This window comes from Pelodiscus sinensis, chromosome 20, assembly GCF_049634645.1.
Source record: "Pelodiscus sinensis isolate JC-2024 chromosome 20, ASM4963464v1, whole genome shotgun sequence".
In the NCBI taxonomy this organism is placed as follows: domain Eukaryota; kingdom Metazoa; phylum Chordata; order Testudines; family Trionychidae; genus Pelodiscus; species Pelodiscus sinensis.
This window is the reverse complement of record NC_134730.1, coordinates 6,645,936-6,669,239: the sequence shown is the minus strand read 5'-3', so window position 1 is coordinate 6,669,239 and position 23,304 is coordinate 6,645,936. Positions and strand designations below refer to the sequence as shown.

The window sequence follows — 23,304 nt, the reverse complement described above, 5'->3', positions numbered from 1 at the left end:
GCTCATTAGCCCCAACTTCCACCAGGGCTTCCTACTACAGATGGATGCATTAGAGGCCAGTCTTGGAGCGATACTTTCACAAGAGGTTGACAGTGGAGGGTGAGGGGGAAGGGGGAACATCTTAGTCAGAAGCTATTTCCCCAAGGCTACGTCTAGATTGCATCCTTTTTTCGTAAAAGGGATGCAAATTAGACGTATCGCAATTGCTAATGAAGCGGGGATTTAAATCTCCCCTGCTTCATTAGCATAAAAATGGCTGCCGCTTTTTTCGGCACGGAGCTTTGCCGGAAAAAAGCGCCAGTCTAGACGCGGATCTTTCGGAAAATAAAGCCTTTCCCAAAAGATCCGCGTCTAGACTGGCACTTTTTTCCGGCAAAACTCCGTGCCAAAAAAATGCGGCAGCCATTTTTATGCGAATGAAGCGGGGAAGATTTAAATCCCCGCTTCATTAGCAATTGCGATACGTCTAATTTGCATCCCTTTTCCGAAAAAGGGATGCAATCTAGACGTAGCCCAGAAGTATTCAGTAACAGAGAAGGAGGCCCTCTCTGCTAAGTGAGTTATTGAGGCCCTTTGTTACTATTTGTTGGAAACCCCCTTGGTCCTGGTCACAGACTGTGCCTCCCCCTCTCTCCCCTCCCCCCCCGCCCCGTAATGCTTGCACAGAGCTAAGGATACCAACACTCATCTCACCTGCTAGTTCTTAACCCTCCAGGTACATGCCTTCTCAGTCTGTCACTGGGCCGGAAGAGCACATGTGAATGTGGACTTTTTCTCCTGCCTGGGGAAGGAAGCAGAAACCAGCCCCAGAGATTGTGGCCAGGACTTGAGAGGGAGCAGTGTGGTGAGGCCTTATTAGAAAATCCTGGGAGGTGGACGGGCAGAAGCCTCCTAGCATCTAAAAGCCACTCCCCCGACCTTGCGGAGAGACCACTGAACCCGGTTCCAAATGGTTACTTGGGACAGCTAATGAAAAACAGGCTCGGGGTGCAGGTCACAGGTTCAGAAAGAGGGAGCCAGAGAGGAAACTGGGCAGAGAATCCCATACAGCGGCCACTGCTCCTCAAAGCTGCCTAGGGAGCCAGTGGGCACCACCCAGAGGAACCCTGCCCTCCAGCCTGATCTCACGTATCCGGGCAAATGGGACCCACAGTCACAGAGCACCCCCTTGGCCTCCTCCTCCTGCTGTTGTAAATGGTGGTCTTAGCCCAAGCCAGGAGGAGGCGGATGTGGAGGTCCTGTGTCTTTGTGGGGCCCTGGCTGAGGTGTGCATGAAGAGGTGCAGCAAAAAGTTCAGCCAGAACTTTAGAAGAAGGCTCTTAGAGGAGCCAAAATAGGGGCTGCAACCTGGTGCATTTGAGATAAGCGTGTGCCAGGTTCTCCCTCTCACTGGAAAAGGGGCAGGAGTCAGGAATGGGGGTGACTCACGTGAGCTGTGAGCCTGGGCGTGTACCTGGCACAGTGTTCCCAGCAGGCCGTGGGATCAGAGTGGACTAGCCCACTGGGGTTCCTCACCTACACAGGTGGCCAACAGTCTCGCCATTTGATATCAGGGTGGGACTGAAGTAATGGAGCGCGGGTGTCTACAGCTGGTTTCTGGGCGCGGTTCAGAAACAGAATGGCTGCACATCACACCACCAGTTGGGACTGCAAAGGGGAGGAGGCGGGGAGAGCTCATGGAACAGGGGCCCAATAAAAAGGGCTTGCAGTGAGGGAGGGCAAGGCATACCCACTTGCAGGACTTGCTGCAAGAAAATGAGAGAGGTGCTGTGACAAAGCATCCTCACCTCCTGGAGTATGCACAGGAGGATGTGAAGGGTGGAGAACCCCATTCGTTGACTAAGTACTCAGGGATCCCTTCTGTCATACTCCAGGAGGTCTCCAACACTCGTGGTTTCTGCCAGAACCAACCTCTGGCACACTGAGGGTGACTCTGCCACCTGCACACATAAGGGCAGGTTGTGTAGCAGGCGCGTTGCAAGGAGGTCCTCTCCCTTGGTGGCCACAAAGGACCTGGTTGCTGAAGAGTTTCCAGGTCTGGAGGAGGTCCTGGCAGAACTCTGGCAGCTCAGAGAGGTCTCATGGAAGATGCCTTGGATGGAGCTGTCAGTTGTATTGGAGCCCACAAGATGGTGGAGGAAGGTATGTGCCAACATGCTCCACGCTGGACTACCTGCACTGTACAGGAGCCTCTGTAGGGCCTAGAGGAGGAAGGTGTGGACCTGGCTGTGGAGACAAACCAGGCCCTGGCCTCTGTCCTCCACAGGAAGACTCAGAACCCCTGCAGAGACCCAGTTTCTGTCTTCACTATCTCTGGATATGTCTACACTACAGCGCTAACTCGAACTAACTTAGTTCGAATTAGTTAATTAGAAATAAGCTAATTCGAATTAGCGCAGCTAGACTTAAAAACTAGTTCGAATTAGCGTTTTGCTAATTCGAACTAGCATGTCCACATAGAGTGGACCCTGAACAGAGGTTAAGGATGGCCGGAAGCAGTGCCGGCAGGGCATCAGATTAGGACTTAGAGCGTGGAGCTGCTGTCTCAGGCTAGCCGAGGGCTGTGCTTAAAGGGACCCGACCCCCACCCCGGACAGACAGTTCTCAGGGGTGCCCCGCTTGCAAAGCAGTCCTGGCTTGGAGTGCCCTGAGTGCCCACATGCCTGGGATGAGTTAGTTGGGTCGGTCCTGCTTTGGGCAGGGGATGGGACTTGATGACCCCCGAGGTCTCTTCCAGCCCTGGGATCCTATGAGTGCTCCAGCCACTGGGCCATGGGATAATCTGGTGTGGGACTTGCACACTCTCTCCTGTTGAAGCTGTTCTATTGTGGATAGAATCATCGGCTTGGAATCATTGGTGCTCAGCGTTCTAAGCCGCAGTCTACAACAGTCATTTACTCTGCCAAGGCCTAACGATTTGTTCAGAGTGTAACAGGTTTTACAGGAGAAATGGAGGGAGCCCCACTTCAGCGTATCCCAAAAGCCAGGAGGGTGAGCACCAATATTCCCTCTCATTTTTTTCTATCCATGTGTGAAATAAATTTTGTTATATGCACAGAGGTGTGTGCTGATGTGCACCACCAATAGAAACAGATGCTGCTGGTGCTCTGCTAATCATCAGGGCAGCCTTTGAATCTCTCCTGAGTAGCCACCTAAGTGCACAGCTTCAAGGGATCATTGTTGAGCACTCACACCAGAGATTTCTCATTCATCTCCTTTTTTCCTCTAGAGTAAGGCGGGGGGCTTAACCTTGGGTCTAACATTCCAGCTGAGTCCACTAAGCACTGTTCTTAGAATGTAGGCACCACCATCGCCTCGTTCCTCCAGCCACATTTTCAATTGGACACACTTCAGTGGACTCAGGCTGAGCATGCCGATTGGACCAGGCCTTGTAAACAACAGAGGTGAAGAGGCACCCATCTTCCCCCAGTTCATGGACTGCTCAGGGGCTTAGACATCAAGAAGGAGGCAAGCGTGCCCTCGCTCAGACACAGAAACTTAGGAGCCCAGGGACCTTTTACTGCAAAAAAACCGGATTAGGTGGAAGCTGAGGGGAGGTTTACTGGATCTCAATATGGCAGCTAAACTGTCACTTAAAGATGCAGCGGTGAGGTGCCTAAGTCCCATTGAGAATCTGAGCCTGATTGCCTCTCTGCGCTCCCAACACAACTTCTTACTTGCTCCGCTGGAGTGTGAGAATCACTACGGTGTGGAGCAAGGGCAGGTATTGCAGCAAGAGGACTTTACACCTCAGCAGCTAACACCGTCATACCTAGCACTTGCTTGCACATACAGGGATCTCTCTATCGCTGCCTCCAACACCAAAAGTGGTCTTCACAATTGAGTACATTAAGCAGAAATATTGCAGAAGGCAGGGTTTTACTTTTCACTACAGGGAACAAAGGTTAGCACATGGAAAAGGAGCTGCTGATGTCCACACTGCCTCAGCTGAAAAGTGCTTGCTAATACTTATAAGTAGTACAGTGTGTGCCCATGGTGCTGAAGCTACGGCTGAAGGACATGTCTTCATACACCATATTTGCTTGATTTTTCTTTCCTTTCTGGCAGTGTTTCTTGATCTGCAACAAAACAAAGAACAATCAACCCCTCCGAGCCAGCAGGAGCCATTCAGGTCTAAGGCTGGACTAGACCCCCTGACAAGGAGCTCTGTTTAGCTCAATGTTCAGGGAGTTACAAGCAGAAATAAAAAAAATGGCCCATCTCAGAGCCCAGAGGGGCTACATAGCATGACAGGCAGAAAGGGCCGGGTTAATCCCTCAGGATATGTCTACACTACCCTCCTAGTTCGAACTAGGAGGGTAATGTATGCATACCGCACTTGCTAATGAAGCCCGGGATTTGAATTTCCCGGGCTTCATTAGCATAAGCGGGGAGCCGCCATTTTTAAATCCCCGCTGCTTCGAACCCCGTGTAGCGCGGCTACACGGGGCTCGAACTAGGTAGTTCGGACTAGGGTGCCTATTCCGAACTACCGGTACACCTCGTTTCACGAGGAGTACCGGTAGTTCGGAATAGGACCCTAGTCCGAACTACCTAGTTCGAGCCCCGTGTAGCCGCGCTACACGGGGTTCGAAGCAGCGGGGATTTAAAAATGGCGGCTCCCCGCTTATGCTAATGAAGCCCGGGAAATTCAAATCCCGGGCTTCATTAGCAAGTGCGGTATGCATACATTACCCCGCTAGTTCGAACTAGCGGGGTAGTGTAGACATACCCTCACATCCTTACAGGCTGTTCCACCAGCAGCTCTTTAGAACAGAGGGCTGAAAGTATCAAAGGCTCCAACAGTTCCAGACAAACTGTGTCATCGCTCTTGTAATTATGGTGAGAGGAGACACGGCTCCCTTAGAAGAGACTTGATTCTACCCTCTCCAGCATCATTCTGCTGCAGTGCTGGTTAAACACACTAAAGGGGACCCCGCCCGAGGCTTTCCTTCGGTCCTGTCCTATGACCGGCAAGGACTTTCGTAAATAACCAAGGGGGATCTGGGAGATGAGTGTGTGTGTCACGCATAGCCCCTGTCCTAGGAGGCTTTTCTGCACCAGCCATCTCAGGCGGCTTTCCTGTGAGGGTAGGGCAGGGACGGATGCCTGTGGCACCCTCTGACCCTGGGCTTTTTGTCACCTTGTGGTGGCCCTGATGTCCCCCACAAGAAGGGGTCTTCCCTCTTGTCCACCCCAGCAGCGCACGGGGGGAGATTCCATTCTTCAGCGATAAGGGCAAGTGCGGGATGGTGGGACTGGAATGCAGGTACCATATCAAGGTTCATTGGCAAAGCTGGGGGCATGGCTTCCATCTCGCTAAGACATCAGTATTGCTATATTGTAATGGAGCCTGAAAAGGAACCTGGAGCAATATAAACATGACAGACTGTACGTCGCTGAAGGAATCACTGCAGCTTTGAAGTGTAGTCATGATATGAAGGGACATCTGCACTCAATAGGATTGGAGCAGTGGGAAGGGGGAAAAAGGGAAAATCGAAGATTCACTTGGTCACAGAGGTTTGTCCCATGCATGATTTAAGATCCGCAACGTTTTAACTTTGCCTGCAGTTCAGAAAACACAGGGCTGTGGCTGAGTGAAATACTTACATCGACGTGAGACAGAATGAGGAATCCCAGCACAGAAACCAAGAGCAAAGTCAGGAAGGAAAGGGCATACGGCACCCAGGAAGCCACGTGGCACTCTGCCTGCTCCATGTCTGTGGGTAATTAACCAGAGAAGAGGCAGAATTACAATCTCATGTAAGAACATTACGTTGCTCAGCAGAGGGTCCACAGGCCAGCAAACAGGAATCCCATCAGTGTCACCAGCCACCATGCCTCATTTCCATTGGTGCATCCCCAGTGTCACACCGCACTGCATCATGGGAAGTGTAAGATGGATTGAAAACTGGCTAGATTGTCGGGCCCAACAGGTAGTGATCAGTGGCTCAATGTGTGGTTGGCGGTCGGTTTCAAGTGCAGTGCCCCAAGGATCAGTTCTAGGGCTGGTTTTGTTCAACGTCTTTATTAAAGACCTGGATGAGGGGATGGATTGCACCCCCAGCAAGTTCACAGATAACACTAAGCTAGGGGGCATGGCAGATATGTTGGCGGAAGGGAGAGGGTCCAGCAGAGGGCAACAAAAATGATGAGGGGGCTGCAGCACATGACTGACGAGGAGAGGCTGAGGGATTTGAGCTTATTTAGTCTACAGAAGAGAAGACTAAGGGGGGATTTAATAGCAGCCTTCAACTAGCTGAAGGGAGGTTCCAAAGAAGATGGAGAGAGGCTGTTCTCAGTGGTGACAGAGGCAGAACAAGGGGCAATGGTCTCAGGCTGCAGCGCTGGAGATCTAAGTGGGATATTAGGAAAAAAACATAGCGACATTACTGTACATTGGGCTCCATGTCCCTCGGGCTGCCGCCGCCCGGCTTGGGTATGCAGCTCCTGGGAGCGAAGGGGTTAAAGCCCCCTTCCAATCCTACAGGCTCTGCCTCCTGCTCCAGGAAGGGGCTCGGCTGGGGCTGCTGTGCAGATCGGGGTACTGCAGCTAGTCACATGCTGCTCCTACCTTAATGGGGCGCCAGGGCCTGGGCTAAGCTGCAGCTGCTCCCCATAAGTGGGGAGCCCCTTACCTAGTGTTTTGCTGTGCCAGCCAGGGGCTGGAACCAGCTCTAGGCAGCCCTGGGCTCTGCATGCCCCAGCCCCAGAGCCGCAGCCTGCAGGTGAGGGGCAAGCCCTGGGCAAAGGACTGGGCTGGGCAGGGAAATGACTTTGCCCCCTCGCCCCTCCTCACCCCAGTACTGCTCCCAGAGGCCTGCAAGTCCCAGCACTGCCGCCCTGCCAGTGTGTGCGCTGGGGGCACAGGGTTGTGGGGGAGGAGGGGATGAAGGGGGATGCCCTGTACACTTGAGGCTACCAAGAGGGATTAATGGATCTGCTAAAATGTAGGTAGGACTCTTATTTCAAAGGTACCAATGGCACGCAGATCTGCAAATAGAAGTGCAGACGTTAGATCTTGGCACCCCACTTCTGAACGGTTGCTGAGCCCTGGTATAAAGCCATGTGAGGGCGACTCTCCCACCTGATAGAACAGCGCTTCACTTTCCCTTAAAACTACAATTGAAGTGAATGTCTGGCTGCGAGGATGGTGTCGCCAGGAGGGCTTTTGCTTCCTCGACCATGGGATGCTATTCCAGGAAGGACTGCTAAGCAGGGATGGTGTTCAACTCTCAAGGAGGGGGAAGACCCTATTTGGACACAGACTGGCTAACCTAGTGAGGAGGGCTGTAAACTAGGTTCAATGGGGACAGGTGAGCAAAGCCCACAGGTAAGTGGAGAACATGGAGACCTGGGAGATGGGAGGGAGCTTGGGCTACAATGGCAGAAAGAAAGAAGGGTCAGGGCAAAACTGGGAGGCAAGGTCAAATTAGTATCTTAGATGCCTATACACAAATGCGAGAAGTGTGGGTAATAAGCAGGAAGAACTGGAAGTGCTAATAAATAAGTACAATTATGACATTGTTGGCATCACAGAAACTTGGTGGGATAATACACAGGATTGGAATGTTTGTATAGAACAGTACAGTTTGCTCAGGAAGGATAAACAGGGAAAAAAGGGAGGAGGTGTTGACTTATATATTTAAAATGAACACACTTGGAGTGAGGTAGAGATGGACATAGGAGACGGAAGTGTTGAGACTTTCTGGGCTAAGCTAAAAGGGGTTAAAAACAAGGGTGATTTCATGTTAGGAGTCTACTACAGGCCACCTACGCAGGTAGAAGAAGTAGATGAGGCTTTTTTTAAAACAACTAACAATATCATCCAAAGCCCAAGATTTGGTGGTGTTGGGGAACTTTAACTATTCAGATATATGTTGGGAAACTAACACAGCGGGGCACAGACTATCCAATAAGTTCTTGGACTGCATTGGAGACAACTTTTTATTTCAGAAGGTTGAAAAAGCTACTAGAGGGGAAGCTGTTCTAGATTTGATCCTAACAAATAGAATCATAGAATCATAGGACTGGAAGGGACCTCGAGAGGTCATTGAGTCCAGCCCCCCGCCCTCAAGGCAGGACCAAGCTCCGTCTACACCATCCCTGACAGATGTCTATCTAACCTGTTCTTAAATATCTCCAGAGAGGGAGATTCCACCACCTCCCTTGGCAATTTATTCCAATATTTGACCACCCTGACAGTTAGGAATTTTTTCCTAATGTCCAATCTAAACCTCCCCTGCTGCACTTTAAGCCCATTACTCCTTGTCCTGTCCTCAGTAACCAAGAGGAACAAATTTTCTCCTTCCTCCTTGTGACACCCTTTTAGATATTTGAAAACCACTATCATGTCCCCCCTTAATCTTCTTTTTTCCAAACTAAACAAGCCCAGTTCATGAAGCCTGGATTCATAGGTCATGTTCTCTAAACCTTTAATCATTCTTGTCGCTCTTCTCTGTACCCTTTCCAATTTCTCCACATCTTTCTTGAAATGTGGCACCCAGAACTGGACACAGTACTCCAGCTGAGGCCTAACTAGTGCAGAGTAGAGCGGCAGAATGACTTCACAAGTTTTGCTTACAACACACCTGTTGATACAACCTAGAATCATATTTGCTTTTTTTGCAACAGCATCACACTGTTGACTCATATTCAACTTGTGGTCCACTATGACCCCTAGATCCCTTTCCGCCATGCTCCTTCCTAGACAGTCACTTCCCATCTTGTATGTATGGAACTGATTGTTCCTTCCTAAGTGGAGCACTTTGCATTTCTCTTTATTAAACCTCATCCTGTTTACCTCTGACCATTTCTCTAACTTGCTAAGGTCATTTTGAATTATGTCCCTATCCTCCAAAGAAGTCGCAACCCCACCCAGTTTGGTATCATCTGCAAACTTAATAAGCGTACTCTCTATCCCAATATCTACATCATTGATGATGATATTGAACAGTACGGGTCCCAAAACAGACCCTTGCGGAACTCCACTTGTTATCCCTTTCCAGCAGGATTTAGCACCGTTAAAAACAACTCTCTGACTATGGTTATCCAGCCAATTATGCACCCACCTTATCGTGGCCCTATCTAAGTTATATTTGCCTAGTTTATCAATAAGAATATCATGCGAGACCGTATCAAATTCCTTACTAAAGTCTAGGTAGATGACATCCACCGCTTCTCCCTTATCCACGAGGCTCGTTATCCTATCAATAGGGAGGAACTGGTTGAGAATTTGAAAGTGGAAGGCAGCTTGGGTGAAAGTGATCATGAAATCATAGAGTTCACAATTCTAAGGAAGGGTAGAAAGGAGAACAGCAAAATAGAGACAATGGATTTCGAGAAGGTGGATTTTGGTAAGCTCAGAGAACTGATAGGTAAGGTCCCATGGGAATCAACACTGAGGGGAAAAACAACTGAGGAGAGTTGGCAGTTTTCAAAGGGACATTGTTAAGGGCCTAAAAGCAAGCTATTCCGCTGCATTGGAAAGATAGAAAATATGGCAAAAGACCGCCTTGGCTTAACCACGAGATCTTGAATGATCTAAAAAGAGTCGTATGAAAAATGGAAAGTAGGACAAATTACAAAGGATGAATATAGGCAAACAACACAGGAATGCAGGGGCAAGATTAGAAAGGCAAGGGCGCAAAATGAGCTCAAACTAGCTACGGGAATAAAGGGAAACAAGAAGACTTTTTATAAATACATTAGAAGCAAGAGGAAGACCAAGGTCAGTGAGGAGGGAGAAACAGTAACAGGAAACTTGGAAATGGCAGAGATGCTTAATGAGTTCTTTGTTTCGGTCTTCCCTGAGAAGTCTGAAGGAATGTCTAACATCGTGAATGCTAGTGGGAAGGGGGGAGGTTTAGAAGATAAAATAAAAAAAGAACAAGTTAAAAATCACCGAGAAAAGTTAGATGCCTGCAAGTCACCAGGGCCTGATTAAATGCGTCCTAGAATACTCAAGGAACTCATAGAGGAGGTATATGAGAGTTTAGCTATCATCTTTAGAAAATCATGGAAGATAGGAGAGATTCCAGAAGACTGGAAAAGGGCAAATATAGTGCCCATCTATAAAAAGGGAAATAAGAACAATCTAAGAAACTACAGACGAATTAGTTTAACTTCTGTGCCAGGGAAGATAATGGAGCAAGTAATTAAGGAAATCATCTGGAAACACTTGGAAGGTGGCAAGGTGATAGGGACCAGCCAGCATGGATTTGTAAAGAACAAATCATGTCAAACCAATCTGATAGCTTTCTTTGAGAGGATAACGATAGGAGAAGCGGTGGATGTGGTATACCTAGACTTTAGTAAGGCATTTGATACGGTCTTGCATGATATTCTTATCAATAAACTAGGCAAATACAACTAACATGGGGCTACTATAAGGTGGGTGCATAACTGGCTGGATAACCGTACTCAGAGAGTAGCTATTAATGGTTCACAATCCTGCTGGAAGGGCAGAACAAGTGGGGTTCCGTAGGGGTCTGTTTTGGGACCGGCTCTGTTCAATATCTTCATCAACGATTTAGATATTGACATAGAAAATATGCTTACTAATTTTGCGGATGATACCAACTGGGAGGGGTGGCGACTGCTCTGGACGATAGACTCATAATTCAAAATGATCTGGACAAATTGGAGAAATAGTCTGAGGTAAACAGGACAAAGTTTAATAAAGACAAATGCAAAGTGCTCCACTTAGGAAGGAACAATCAATTTCACACATGCAGAATGGGAAGCGGCTGTCTAGGAAGGAGTACGGCAGAAGGGGATCTAGGGGTTATAGTGGACCACAAGCTGAATATGTCAGCAGTGAGATGCTGTTGCAAAAAAAGCAAACATGATTCTGGGATGCATTAACAGGTGTGTTTTGAGCAAGACACGAGAAGTCATTCTTCCGCTCTACTCTGTGCTGGTTAGGCCTCAGTTGGAGTATTGTGTCCAGTTCTGGGCACCGCATTTCAAGAAAGATGTGGAGAAATTGGAGAGGGTCCAGAGAAGACCAACAAGAATGATTAAAGGTCTAGAGAACCTATGAAGGAAGGCTAAAAGAATTGGGTTTGTTTAGTTTGAAAAAGAGAAGATTGAGGGGGGACAGGATAGCAATTTTCAGGTATCTGAAAGGTGTCATGAGGAGGGAGAAAACTTGTTAATCTTGGCCTCTGAAAATAGAACAAGAAGCAATGGGCTTAAACTGCAGCAAGGGAGGTTTAGGTTGGACATTAGGAAAAAGTTCCTAACTGTCAGAGTAGTTAAACAGTGGAATAAATTGCCCAGGGAGGTTGTGGAATCCCCATCTCTGGAGATATTTAAGAGCAGGTTAGATAAATGTCTATCAGAGATGGTCCAGACAGTATTTGGTCCTGCCATGGGGGCAAGGGATTGGACTCGATGACCTCTCAAGGTCCCTTCCAGTCCTAGTATTCTATGATTCTATAGGCTCAAACTCCCCTGCTCCTTACATGGAGGAGGTGGTTATTGAGACCTGATACTTACTCGTGACACAATTACCTGCTGCTGTGATTTGTCCGGCTCTAGTAGCGGCATCATTACTGACACACGGTACCATTATACCTGACAAATGAGTGATATTGGAGTTTTGTGCAAGAGGCAAAGTCACAGTATTGGAATCTGAGTCCTTGATACAAAACCTAAAAGGGACAGATTCCTTATTAATGCTTTAGATATGCTGTGTTATATAACCTCACCTAATGGAGGAGCCTCTGAAGCTCTTCTGAGGCTATGTCTACACTACAGCGTTTTTGTGGAAAAATGGCCATTTTTTGCAAAAACTCATGGAGCATCAACACCTCAAACACATTCTGTGCAAAAAAATCAAAGGAGCAGATGGGTTTTTCTGGTGTAGGTATTCTTTCTACGAGCTATTGCACAGAAACCTGTATGTGGACGGGGAACAGGGTGTTTTGCGCAAAAAGAGGCCATCGAAAATGTGTGGCCATTCTGTAAATAGCAATCAGAGTTTCCTTTCGAGAGAGCGTCCATGCAGTCTGGATGCCCTCTTGCACGAAAACACATCACTTTTTCGACGAGCTTTTGCACTGTGGACATGCTCTTGTGCAAGAAGTTTTTGTGGAAGATCTCTTCTGAAAAAAGGTTCTTGGGCAGGAAGCCTGACGTGTAGACACAGACTGAGGTATCCTGAGTAGACAGAGCTCCATGTTACCGAGTGTGTGGTTGCAGGGTCTACAGGGTCTGTGGCAACCTCTGGGACCAGACTGTGTAGAGGGTTTTGGCCTCCACTATGAGGGCCGGGTCTGGGCTGAGGAGACACTGTATCGGAGCCCTTTTGTTCTTGCTGAGGTTGAAGACATGTGAGCATGGTTAAGATTACTCTGCAGCTGACAGCTCGTTTGTGCCAAGTTCTCCCTTATGGGCCCCTTCCCCACAGCTAGACACGGGGAGTGGAAGCAGGAGATGGTCAGTTGTGCAGCAGGTCTGAAGTTGGCTTGCAGACAATTGAGGAAAGAGCCACTTACCCCTGGGCTATTGCTCTCTCGTGTAATAGACGGGTCTGCCAGCTAGGACTGTGCAGCCTGAGCCAGTCACAACACAAATGTGCCAAATGCCGTGATTCTCCTCGACTGCTTTTGCTGCACATACAATGTGCTGGCCTGAACTAATGCTCCCTCAGTGCCTGTTCAAGAGCGAGCCCAGGACTACAAGCTTCAGGCAGAGTGCTCACTGTGGGTTCGTCTACACTGCACCGTTATTCCGAGGTAACTGGTGTTATTGCGAAATTACAATGCGAACGTTTAAACAGCCATTCCATTATTTCAAAATAATTTTAAAATAACAGATGGCTTATTCCAAAATCTGTAATAAACCTCATTCTGTGAGGAATAACACCTGTTATAGCTCCACTGCTGCTATTTCAAAATAGCCCCTCCCCAGGGCCATTCTAAGTTATTGCTCCCCAGGACCTCCTGGGGCTCTAAATTGAGGTAGCGCATCCACATTAGGGAAGCCTGCCTTGGACTAATTTGGAGGCTTCCCTGCAGTGTAGACATGCTATTTTGAAATAAGCTATTTTGGAATAACTCTTCAGGAATAGCTCATTTCAAAATAAGCATGCAGCACAGATGTAGCCTGGGGGCTGGGGTGGATTATGTTTTCCTCTCCTCCCCTCTTCATGAAGGTATAACACTGTGGAGCTATAAAACTATGAAGTCTTTGTTTTTTGTATGTTGCTGTTAATGTATCCCGACACGTAGCAAGAGAGGCAAACATGATAGGAGTCCGGACTGGCTTACAGGGGAAATCCTTGGTGAACTTAAGCACAAAAAGGAAGCTTACAAAGAGTGGAAACTTGGACAAATGACCAGGGAGGAGTTTAAAGGTATAGCTCGAGAATGCCAGGGGGTTATCAGGAAGGCGAAAGTGCAAATGGAATTGCGACTGGCTTAGGATGTGAAGGATAACAAGAAAGGTTTCTACAGGCATGTTAACAAGAAGAAGGTGATCAGAGAGGGTGTGTGGCCCCTAATGGATGAAGGAGGTAACCTAGTGACAGATGATGTGGGGAAAGCTGAAGTACTCAATGCTTTCTTTGCCTCTGTATTCACGGACAAGGTCGGCTCCTGGACTTCTGCGCCAAGTGACGCAAGATGGGATGAAGATGGACAGCCCGTGGTGGGTAAAGAACAGGTTAGGAACTATTTAGAAAAGCGAAACGTACATAAATCCATGGGTCCGGACTTAATGCAACCGAGGGTACTGAGGGAGTTGGCAAATGTCATTGTGGAGCCTTTGGCTATTATCTTTGAAAAGTCGTGGAGATCAGGAGAAATCCTGGATGACTGGAAAAAGGCAAATGTAGTGCCCATCTTCAAAAAAGGGAAGAAGGATGATCCAGGGAACTATAGGCCGGTCAGTCTTACCTCGTTTCCTGGAAAAATCATGGAAGGGATCCTTAAGGAATCCATTTTCAGTCACTTGGAAAAAAAGGAAATTGATCAGGAATAGTCAGCATGGATTCACAAAGGGCAAGTCGTGCCTGACCAATCTGATTAGCTTCTATGATGAGGTAACTGGCTCAGTGGACATGGGGAAGTCAGTGGATGTTATATACCTTGACTTTAGCAAGGCTTTTGATATGGTCTCCCACAATATTCTTGCCAGCAAGTTAAGGGATTGTGGCGTGTATAAATGGACGGTAAGATGGATAGAAAGATGGCTAGAAGGCCGGGCCCAGTGGGTAGTGATCAATGGCTCGATGTCAGGATGGCGGTCGGTTTCTAGCAGAGTGCCCCAAGGTTCGGTTCTAGGACCGGTTTTGTTCAATATCTTTATTAATGATCTGGATGAGGGGATGGATTGCACCCTCAGCAAGTTTGCGGATGACACTAAGCTGGGGGGAGAGGTAGATATGCTTAAGGGCAGAGATAGGGTACAGAATGACTTAGACAAATTGGAGGATTGGGCCACAAGAAATCTGATGAGGTTCAACAAGGACAAGTGTAGAGTCCTGCACTTGGGACGGAAGAATCCCAAGCATAGTTACAAGTTGGGGACCAACCGGTTAAGTAGTAGTTCTATAGAAAAGGACCTGGGGGTTACAGTGGATTAGAAGCTGGATATGAGTCAACAGTGTGCCCTTGTAGCCAAGAAGGCTAATGGCATATTAGGTTGCATTAAGAAGAGCATTGTCAGCAGATCCAGAGATGTCATCATTCCCCTTTATTCGGCTTTGGTGAGGCCGCATCTGGAGTATTGTGTTCAGTTCTGGGCCCCCCACTACAAAAAGGATGTGGACGCATTGGAGAGGGTCCAGCGGAGGGCAACCAAAATGATTAGGGGGCTGGAGCATATGACTTATGAGGAGAGGCTGAGGGACTTGGGTCTGTTTAGTTTGCAGAAGCGAAGAGTGAGGGGGGATTTGATAGCAGCCTTCAACTTCCTGAAGGGAGGTTCCAAAGAGGCTGGAGAAAGGCTGTTCTCAGTAGTGACAGATGGTAGAACAAGGAGCAATGGTCTCAAGTTGTGGTGGGAGAGGTCCAGGTTGGATATTAGGAAAAACTATTTCACTAGGAGGGTAATGAAACACTGGAATGGGTTACCTAGGGAAGTAGTGGAGTCTCCATCCCTAGAGGTGTTTAAGTCTCGGCTTGACAAAGCCCTGGCCGGGTTGATTTAGTTGGAATTGGTCCTGCCTAGAGCAGGGGGCTGGACTTGATGACCTTCTGAGGTCTCTTCCAGTTCTATGATTCTATCTAAGGAAACTTCCCAATGCAGAAAGAACAACCATTTCACTTTCAGACTTGCTGCAGCTGTTACAGATGACACACCCTCTGGATTCTGATGTTTGTTCTTTCTTGTTGCCTTCAAATTGGAAAATTATGGTTTTCATATTGGAATCAAACATATAACTTACAACATCACTTCTCTTCATAAACCCATCTGCCAATATACTGAAAAACATAACTGTTCAGTTAATGTTCTTCCACTTCCTCAAGCCCTTTCATCTGAAAACAATACTCATTGGTTTTGCACTAAACCCCCCCTAAAATAGAAGAATTTTAGGTACCTTTCACCACCAGCATGGTGCCTTGGCCCGACACAGTGCGGGGATCACCGTTTACTAGCACACTTCCCTGACAGACGTACAAATCCGTGTCATTTTTCTGTAGCCCATGCAGCGTTATCCTCACTCCTGTTGAAAGTACAGCGCTCTCGATGCGAGTTTTGTAGCGTAAGTTTGCGGTATGGTTTTCACTGTTATTTCTGATGTATACCACGTGCATGGCCTTCACAAGTACTCTTCTCAAATACATCCCTGCTAGCTTCCCATTATTGGTAATGGAGCAAGTGATGTTGACGGATTCTCCTTCATGAACCATGAGAATAGCTGGTTCCTGTGTAACATCTGCATGAAGAGAGGAGGAAAGGAAAACATTCATTACCGGGTGGCTGACTGGAAATGGTTTGAGGCAGAGAGAGGGTGGCCTCACACTAGCAAGCTCTTCCCCTTACATGACACCTCTTCTAATCCAGAGCCATACACTTCGGCTATGTCTACACTTGCAGCTTCTTGCGTGAGAAATATGCAAATGAGGGTAAGCATGGACTATTGCCAAGCCTCATTTGCATACCTAATGAACCGTCATTTTTGCAGAAGAGGCTGTTGTGCCAAAAGGAGCTGCCTACACTGCCCGATCTTGCACAAGAAAATCCCTCTTGCACAATGCCGTTATTCCTGAAAATAATCGGCTTAGCGGCATTGAGAAAAAGGGTTTTTCTAGCGCAAGAAGGGGCAGTGTAGACAGCTCCTTCTGGCGCAAGAGCCTCCTCTGGAAAATGGCAGCTCATTAGGTATGCAACTGAGGCTCAGCGATATTCCATTCTTAGCCTCATTTGCATATTTATCATCCAAGAGTGTAGACATAGCCCTTGTATAACAGAGTGTGCTGGCCATTCAAGGGAAGGCAGCGCCCTGAACACGGTTCCAACCCAGTGCCAAAGGAATTCTGGGACCTGTAGTTCAAGCACAGTTAGATATGTAGGCTGAGGGCAAGGCTTGATGGGAAGTGAAGCAGGATATAAAAGGCCAAGCCACTTTCTTAGTTTATAAAGAGACCTGGTGGGGACAGAGAGTGTTTGGTAGTCTGGCCACTGGGAGATGCGATAGGGAACAGCAGAAATAGTTTGGCGTCTCCAAGCAAGTCCTGAGGAGGAGCAATAGCTCTCTGGAACCTGTAGAGCCTAGGGATGAGACAACATGAGAGGAAGAGGGTTGTCTGCACACCGCATTGATTGGGCTGAGGGGCTTCCCAGGGAGGAAGCTGTAGTCTGAAAAGGGCAAAGGATTATCTACAGGTCCCAGAGGAGGGCTGTGGTAGCCTGAGGAGGTGTGGGTGGATGGGGTCTGCTGTTGGGATATATTTTGTATAGTGATAAGCCAAGGACTGAGAGGGGAAGCTTTAGTTTGGAATTTGAAGCATTCCTTAGCTGGGATTTCTCACTCTGGGTCATTTGGAATCTGAATCCAAATGCATGAATGTGTAGCCTTACCTTGGAGCCTTCCTTCCCCCAAGTTGCCTGAGTTTTCCCCGAAAATGCTGCTCAATCCACTCACAATACTCCCCCTCTCCTACACACACACATTCAGCATGCTCAGGTTCCCAAGTTTCCATCCTTACATTTTCCTTCTGTCTCCCATCCAGCATCTTTGGCACTTGCTCACTGACCTGCTTCCCCTCCTGTGTTGCTGGGATCTGTCACTGAGCAAGGTGAGGGGGCATGGATTTAAAATCTCTTTGGTGCAGAGGTCCCACTACTCCATGCAATGGACTGAAGTTACAGCAGCTACAGTGGAGGCGCTATGATAGCTGCGTTGGCCCTGTTTGGCATGTAGATTTCAATATCAAGCATTCAGGCTATATGCTTAGATATGCATTGTGATGGATAGGAGGAGTGCTGGCCAGCACTCGGTGACTCAAGCGTTAAACTCAGGTAGCCAGGTGGTATGGGCAAAAAGCCAGGAATTCCAATGGGAAAGACTGTTGAAATTTAATCTGAATATAGATACCTGGCTGCTGTTCCTTTGTGCAAGTTCTAAGTTAGGATCTGGGGGAAGCAAGATGGAGAAATCAAATGGAATTAACAAGAAATATTGATAGAAATGTAGCCGTGTTAGTCTGGTGTAGCTGAAACAAAATACAGGACTATGTAGAACTTTAAAGACTAACAAGATGGTTTATTAGGTGATGAGCTTTCGTGGGCCAGACCCACTTCCTCAGATCAAATAGTGGAAGAAAATAGTCACAACCATGTATACCAAAGGATACAATTAAAAAAAACCTTAATTGTATCCTTTGGTATATATGGTTGTGACTATTTTCTTCCACTATTTGATCTGAGGAAGTGGGTCTGGCCCACGAAAGCTCATCACCTAATAAACCATCTTGTTAGTCTTTAAAGTGCTACATAGTCCTGTATTTTGTTTCAAGAAATATTGGGCATGCAAATGGAATAGGCCTTGAAGTACAGATCAGTATCGATCGTGAGTAGAAAGAGGAATGTATGTTTAGTTGCGATCAGGGTATTTTTCTTTTTTTGGGTTTGGTTAAACTTCTCTGTTTGAAATCCATTTGCTCCCTTCCCTCCACTCACTATACCTAAGATGTGCCAGAGATACCATTTTTTTCTCTGTGTTTTAATCTATTCTTTTCTTAGTTGCTCTATAACACCTAGCATCCAAGTATGCTTTTAAAAGTATCTCTTTTTCTTCTATCAATAAAATCACCATTTTTAAGGTAATGATTTGATTCTTGTGTCCTGAAAAGTTACAGGAGGTCTCTGTGTGTGTGCCTGCCTAGGCTGAGAGGTCAGTTATCAGGGACAGTTTATTTTCTGGGTGGGTGTTTTGTTTGTTTGCTTCTTTTTTCAAGCTCTCTTATGGCAAAAGAACTTGGAGTACCCCTTAGGAAGAAGTTCAAGTGTTTCTTCCTGGTTTTCAGGATTTTAGTTAATTCACTTGATGGTAGCAGCCTATCTTCCAGGGGCAGTGAATCTGTTACTTTGGGGAGTTTTTGTAAGCAGGGCCTTAAAGAGGCAATTCATTTAAGGTTTTTTGTTGGCCCCCACGTCCTTCACTCGGGGTGTGTCTAGACTACAGGGTTTTTTTTGAAAAAAAATGGCCTTTTTTTGAAAAAATGTCCCTTTTGTCTAGATTGCTGCTGCATTCTTGTGAAAGTAAATTGAAAGAATACGGCAGTTTTTTCGACCATGGAAAACCTCGTTTTAAGAAGAATAACGCCTTTTTTCAAAAGTGCTCTTTTGAAAAAAGACGCTATGTAATGTAAAATGTGCTTTTTTGAAAGAGAGCATCCAGAGTGCCTGGGTGCTCTCTTTTGAAAAAGCGGCTTGCTTTTTCAAAAGTACTGGTTGCAGTCTAGATGCGCTTTATCAAAAGAGGCTTTTTCAAAAGCATCTTTTGAAAAAGCCTCTTTCGAAAGAGACTTGAAGTCTAGACGTAGCCTCAGAGTGCCACAGTGGGGAACAACCCACTGAGTGCTGGCCAGCACCCCTTCTAACCATCACATATGGCATTGACTTTCACACCATAATAAGAAAAGATACAAAAGAAAATCACAGGAACTGTGTACTAAAAGGGGGCATCAGATCGATCATGTGTAGACTATAAACAAACACTATGTGATTCACTATGTCTGGACAGTGCTAAGTACATGGATATTATTTGGTAAACTACATTTATTATTGATTCCTAGATGTTTAAATCCAGGAAGGAAAATTATAATATTCTAATTTGGATATCCTGCATAACACCAGCTTAGATTTTCACTCAAAGGTATCTGCTTCAAGACCATATCTTGTGACTGAGCTAAAGCGTATTTTTTATAAAGATACCAATAAGCTGTAGCACATCATTCCCCACCCCCTTCTCGTCCAAAAAGAAAAAAGATTAAAGAAAGAAAATCAAATTAACAAACAAGCCAGCAAAATTGTGATCTCCTGTTATCCAGGCTCCCCGCAGGCTATGTTGGGTAAAAGTGAGACTACATATGAGTTTACGGTCTCAAAGGAGCTGCACTTTTGTGGGTTCTTTTCAGATATGCTGCAGGCATTGCTACTGGGGGAATTGTAAGTCACTCTGTGTGTGCATAATTAAGGAGCCACTCATATTTTTAATATTTCCACAGAAATTAGCTTCTGCCAAAAGCTGATGCCGACCAGCGGACATTATGGTGATAGAACAGAGCAGTTGCTCCCTACCAGCTAGGAAAGAGAAAGAGCCTGCAGTGCCTTCTTCACAGCTCCTGTCAGGACAGGTCAGGAAGGAGGGCCTAGGGGGAGACAGGCAGCGTGGGGACCTGGGGCTGTTGGGGAGATGTCACAGTCTGGGCTCATAAAGAGTTAGTGGAGGGAGGACAAACTGGGGCAGGAGCTGAATGGGAGTGGAGAATTAGGACCCAGAGGTAGGGGATGCAGGGCCACAGAGGGGAGAGAAGAGGATGGCTGGGTAGGACACTGTGGTGTTTTGGATGCTGCTTGTAATTATTAGAATTGGGAGCACTGGCTGTTGGGAATCTGGAAGCACAGGAAACAGGAAGGAGGGGGGAGGAGATGGGCCAGGCCTGAGTGAGAGCTACAGAGGGGAGCAGCAGCAGCTTTGTAAAGAGGTTTCACCTTTGTTAAATAAAGGCCTGTTGAAGTTTGTTACTGCCGTGTTTGCATGTCACAACAGACACAGAGGCACATGGGGACAGCAGAGGGAGTCGAGGGACAAATGTGGACCAGGGGTGCGAGTACACCCCTGGTGGTGCAGGGATACGCAGGGACAGAGGGAGATATGCCTGACTGAATGGGAGAGCCAGAGTCTGCATGGGAAGCTCCCTAACAAATGGTCCTCACCCCCCCCCCCAAAAAAAACCTGTCAATACTTTTCCCCCCATACCCACTACTCTCCCAGTTCACATCCAGGTTCCTTCCCAGAATTACCCCCGAAACCCCCAAGCCTCCGCACTGCTTCTGAGGGGTGCAGCAAATACATTTCTGTATTGTACTTTAAATGAATGATCACTCACGGTTCTGTCGTAATATGCCTCATAAGCAATCTGTTTGTCAAAACGTTTCCTTGATCATTATTGTTGTCTGTATTGTTACAAACCTACTTGATGACAACTATTTTTAAATATATTACCAAAATAATTGAAACTGGTGTGATTATATTGTATTATTTTGACAAACATGCAGATTATTTTGTGTTACTTTGACAAATATGCAGAATTTTGCAGAGTTTTAAAATATATTGCATAGAATTTTAAATATTTTCATGCAGAATTGCCTTGGGAATATAAGCACGAACAAATCAGATCTAGTGATGCATTGGCATGAGGTAAATATCTACCAAAAGCAGGAACTTCTGAGACTTAATGATCCTAATTATAATTAAGGAATTGTCTCTCATTAGTTTTTAAAATAAATAATATCAAGTTTGGGTTTTAATCCTCTGAAGTTGCCCAAACTTCTTATTTCAAGCATATTTCCAGTGTGCTGTGTGGTTACAATAGCATAGGGTATGTCTACACTACCCCGCTAGTTCGAACTAGCGGGGTAATGTATGCATACCGCACTTGCTAATGAAGCCCGGGATTTGAATTTCCCGGGCTTCATTAGCATAAGCGGGGAGCCGCCATTTTTAAATCCCCGCTGCTTCGAACCCCGTGTAGCGCGGCTACACGGGGCTCGAACTAGGTAGTTCGGACTAGGGTGCCTATTCCGAACTACCGGTACACCTCGTTTCACGAGGAGTACCGGTAGTTCGGAATAGGACCCTAGTCCGAACTACCTAGTTCGAGCCCCGTGTAGCCGCGCTACACGGGGTTCGAAGCAGCGGGGATTTAAAAATGGCGGCTCCCCGCTTATGCTAATGAAGCCCGGGAAATTCAAATCCCGGGCTTCATTAGCAAGTGCGGTATGCATACATTACCCCGCTAGTTCGAACTAGCGGGGTAGTGTAGACATACCCATAGTCCATGTCACTAACCATGGAATATTTCTCAAATCATTATGCAATGTGAGCCAAATTCTAATCAGACCATCACCAGTGGAAATCTATATTCTGCATTTGTGGATGACTTTACTCAGCGCAGACCAATGGTCTCATTTTTTCCATAACACACAAGTTTTTCAAAGGGGGGAAAGCAAACACAAGCAAAGTAACTGGGACAGACAAAATGATTGTCAGTGTGAGAGGTGCTATAACCTTCTTATACAATAGCCACTTGCTTGGATTGATCTGAAAATTCATTCTTTGGAGTCAGACTTCATCTTGCAGCACCCATCCTATCATGTATTTCCTCTTTATGCATAGACAGAGGTACTGAAGGTGAAGAAAAGCAACTGAATTCCTCTGTATTCCCTCATCTGTATTAAAAACCATTTCCAGTGGTACAAATCCTACTGTAACAAATAGTCTGAAGAGTGAAAGACAGTCCGAGAAATCTTTGTTTTTCTCCTTACAGTTGCTGACTGAAACGTATCATCCAAAGTGTATTTTCTTTCAAATGGAAAATACTGTGACACCCACAGCAGTCAGAGTCAGCACACTTAGCTGAAACAGGCTAGGAAACAACAAATTCAGTCTTAGAAAATTTTCAGAAACCTTCTAAAACTTTCCTTTGCTTTTAAACCAACCTACCTCTCCCCATCAAGGCAGATAATACCATCTATCAATACCTGGCGAGTACAATTGCAGGTAATAGCAACATTGTAATGTCCTACTCCAAGCACATTTGCCCAGATTAGAAGGACACCTCAAACCAAATTTAGATTTATCAGACTGAACCATTGGGGCTGCAATGTTACAAAACAAAGTTAAAGCATGAATCTTCTCTACATACCATTCTGGCCTAGGACAGCCCAGAAAAGCAGGGAAAGCAGAAATGCAGCAGAAACTCCAGATGTCCAGGGCATTTTTGCACTCTTTGGAGCTAGATTTCTATGCCACTGTGTAAAATCCCCCCTACTGTAAAGTGAAAAAGGACAACGTAGACGCAGAATTTGGTGAGGTGTGTCTGCTGTGACGCTGAACCAGTGAGAGGTGGCTGTTAACCACATCACTAACATCAGAAACCCACCACTGCATGAAGTAGTATTGAAAAAATGCTGCATGAGCGAAGACACCCCAAGCCATAGGTGATTGCAGGGTTCAGTCTGACCAAGCACTGAGCTCTCTTGATTTTCACTGAAGTTACACAGAGCAGAGGGTCTCCTGTGCAGGAGTGCTTGGAGTCTGCTTTGTGCCATTTCAGGGCCATCTTCCACCTTGCTGTAATAGGTGAGGCTCCATTGACTTCACTGACATCAGCCAGGGCTGAATCTGGTTGAAGTTATTCCCCCATTGCCTAATGTGCAAGGCCAGACGGTTCATTCTCACTTCTGCCCATTTGTGAGAGTCTATTGCTGTACATGCAGGAATGCTGGGGTCTGGCAAGGGAAGTGTCTGACCACGAAAAGGGAAACAAAATCCAATTTCTATTGAATCAGCCTTTCATTAGCAAAACCTGCACTCATCTGAGGCAGAGCTGCTGCTAGGCAATGCCCAAAGCCTGCTCCTGTCTCACGGCCCCTGCGCTATTACGGAGTTTGAAAGTTTTGGGTCAAGAAAGCATTCAGCTGGAGCCAAAAGAAACAACTCCACTGTTGAGAGCAGCTTCCAGATGACCTTGGTATCCTCTTGGATTGAGGCTGCCTCTCTAGTGGGTAGGCTGGGACACACCAGTAATTAGCAAGAAACACACAAGAGTCATGGAGTAT

General features: G+C 46.7%; 2 protein-coding genes across 2 annotated transcripts in view; both read right to left on the bottom strand.

Annotated features, from left to right (window-relative positions):
* LOC102444405 (uncharacterized) overlaps positions 1–23,304 on the bottom strand; it is a 172,780-nt gene that overhangs the window by 94,253 nt on the left and 55,223 nt on the right. The window lies entirely within an intron of this gene.
* Positions 663–22,510, bottom strand: CD7 (CD7 molecule). Its single transcript, XM_075903551.1, has 4 exons — positions 22,389–22,510; positions 15,551–15,889; positions 5,611–5,720; positions 663–4,079 (listed from the first exon to the last, which is right to left on the bottom strand). The coding sequence occupies exons 1-4, from the start codon at positions 22,459–22,461 to the stop codon at positions 3,963–3,965; spliced, it is 639 nt and encodes a 212-aa protein (XP_075759666.1). The 5' UTR covers positions 22,462–22,510; the 3' UTR covers positions 663–3,962.

Coding starts and splice junctions, on each gene's coding strand:
- CD7 (XM_075903551.1), bottom strand. CDS start 22,461: ATGCCCTGGACATCTGGAGTTTCTGCTGCATTTCTGCTTTCCCTGCTT. Junction 5,721..15,550: donor CACCATGCTGGTGGTGAAAG/GTACCTAAAATT, acceptor AATTACCCACAG/ACATGGAGCAGGCAGAGTGC. Junction 4,080..5,610: donor TCATTCTGTCTCACGTCGAT/GTAAGTATTTCA, acceptor GTTTTGTTGCAG/ATCAAGAAACACTGCCAGAA.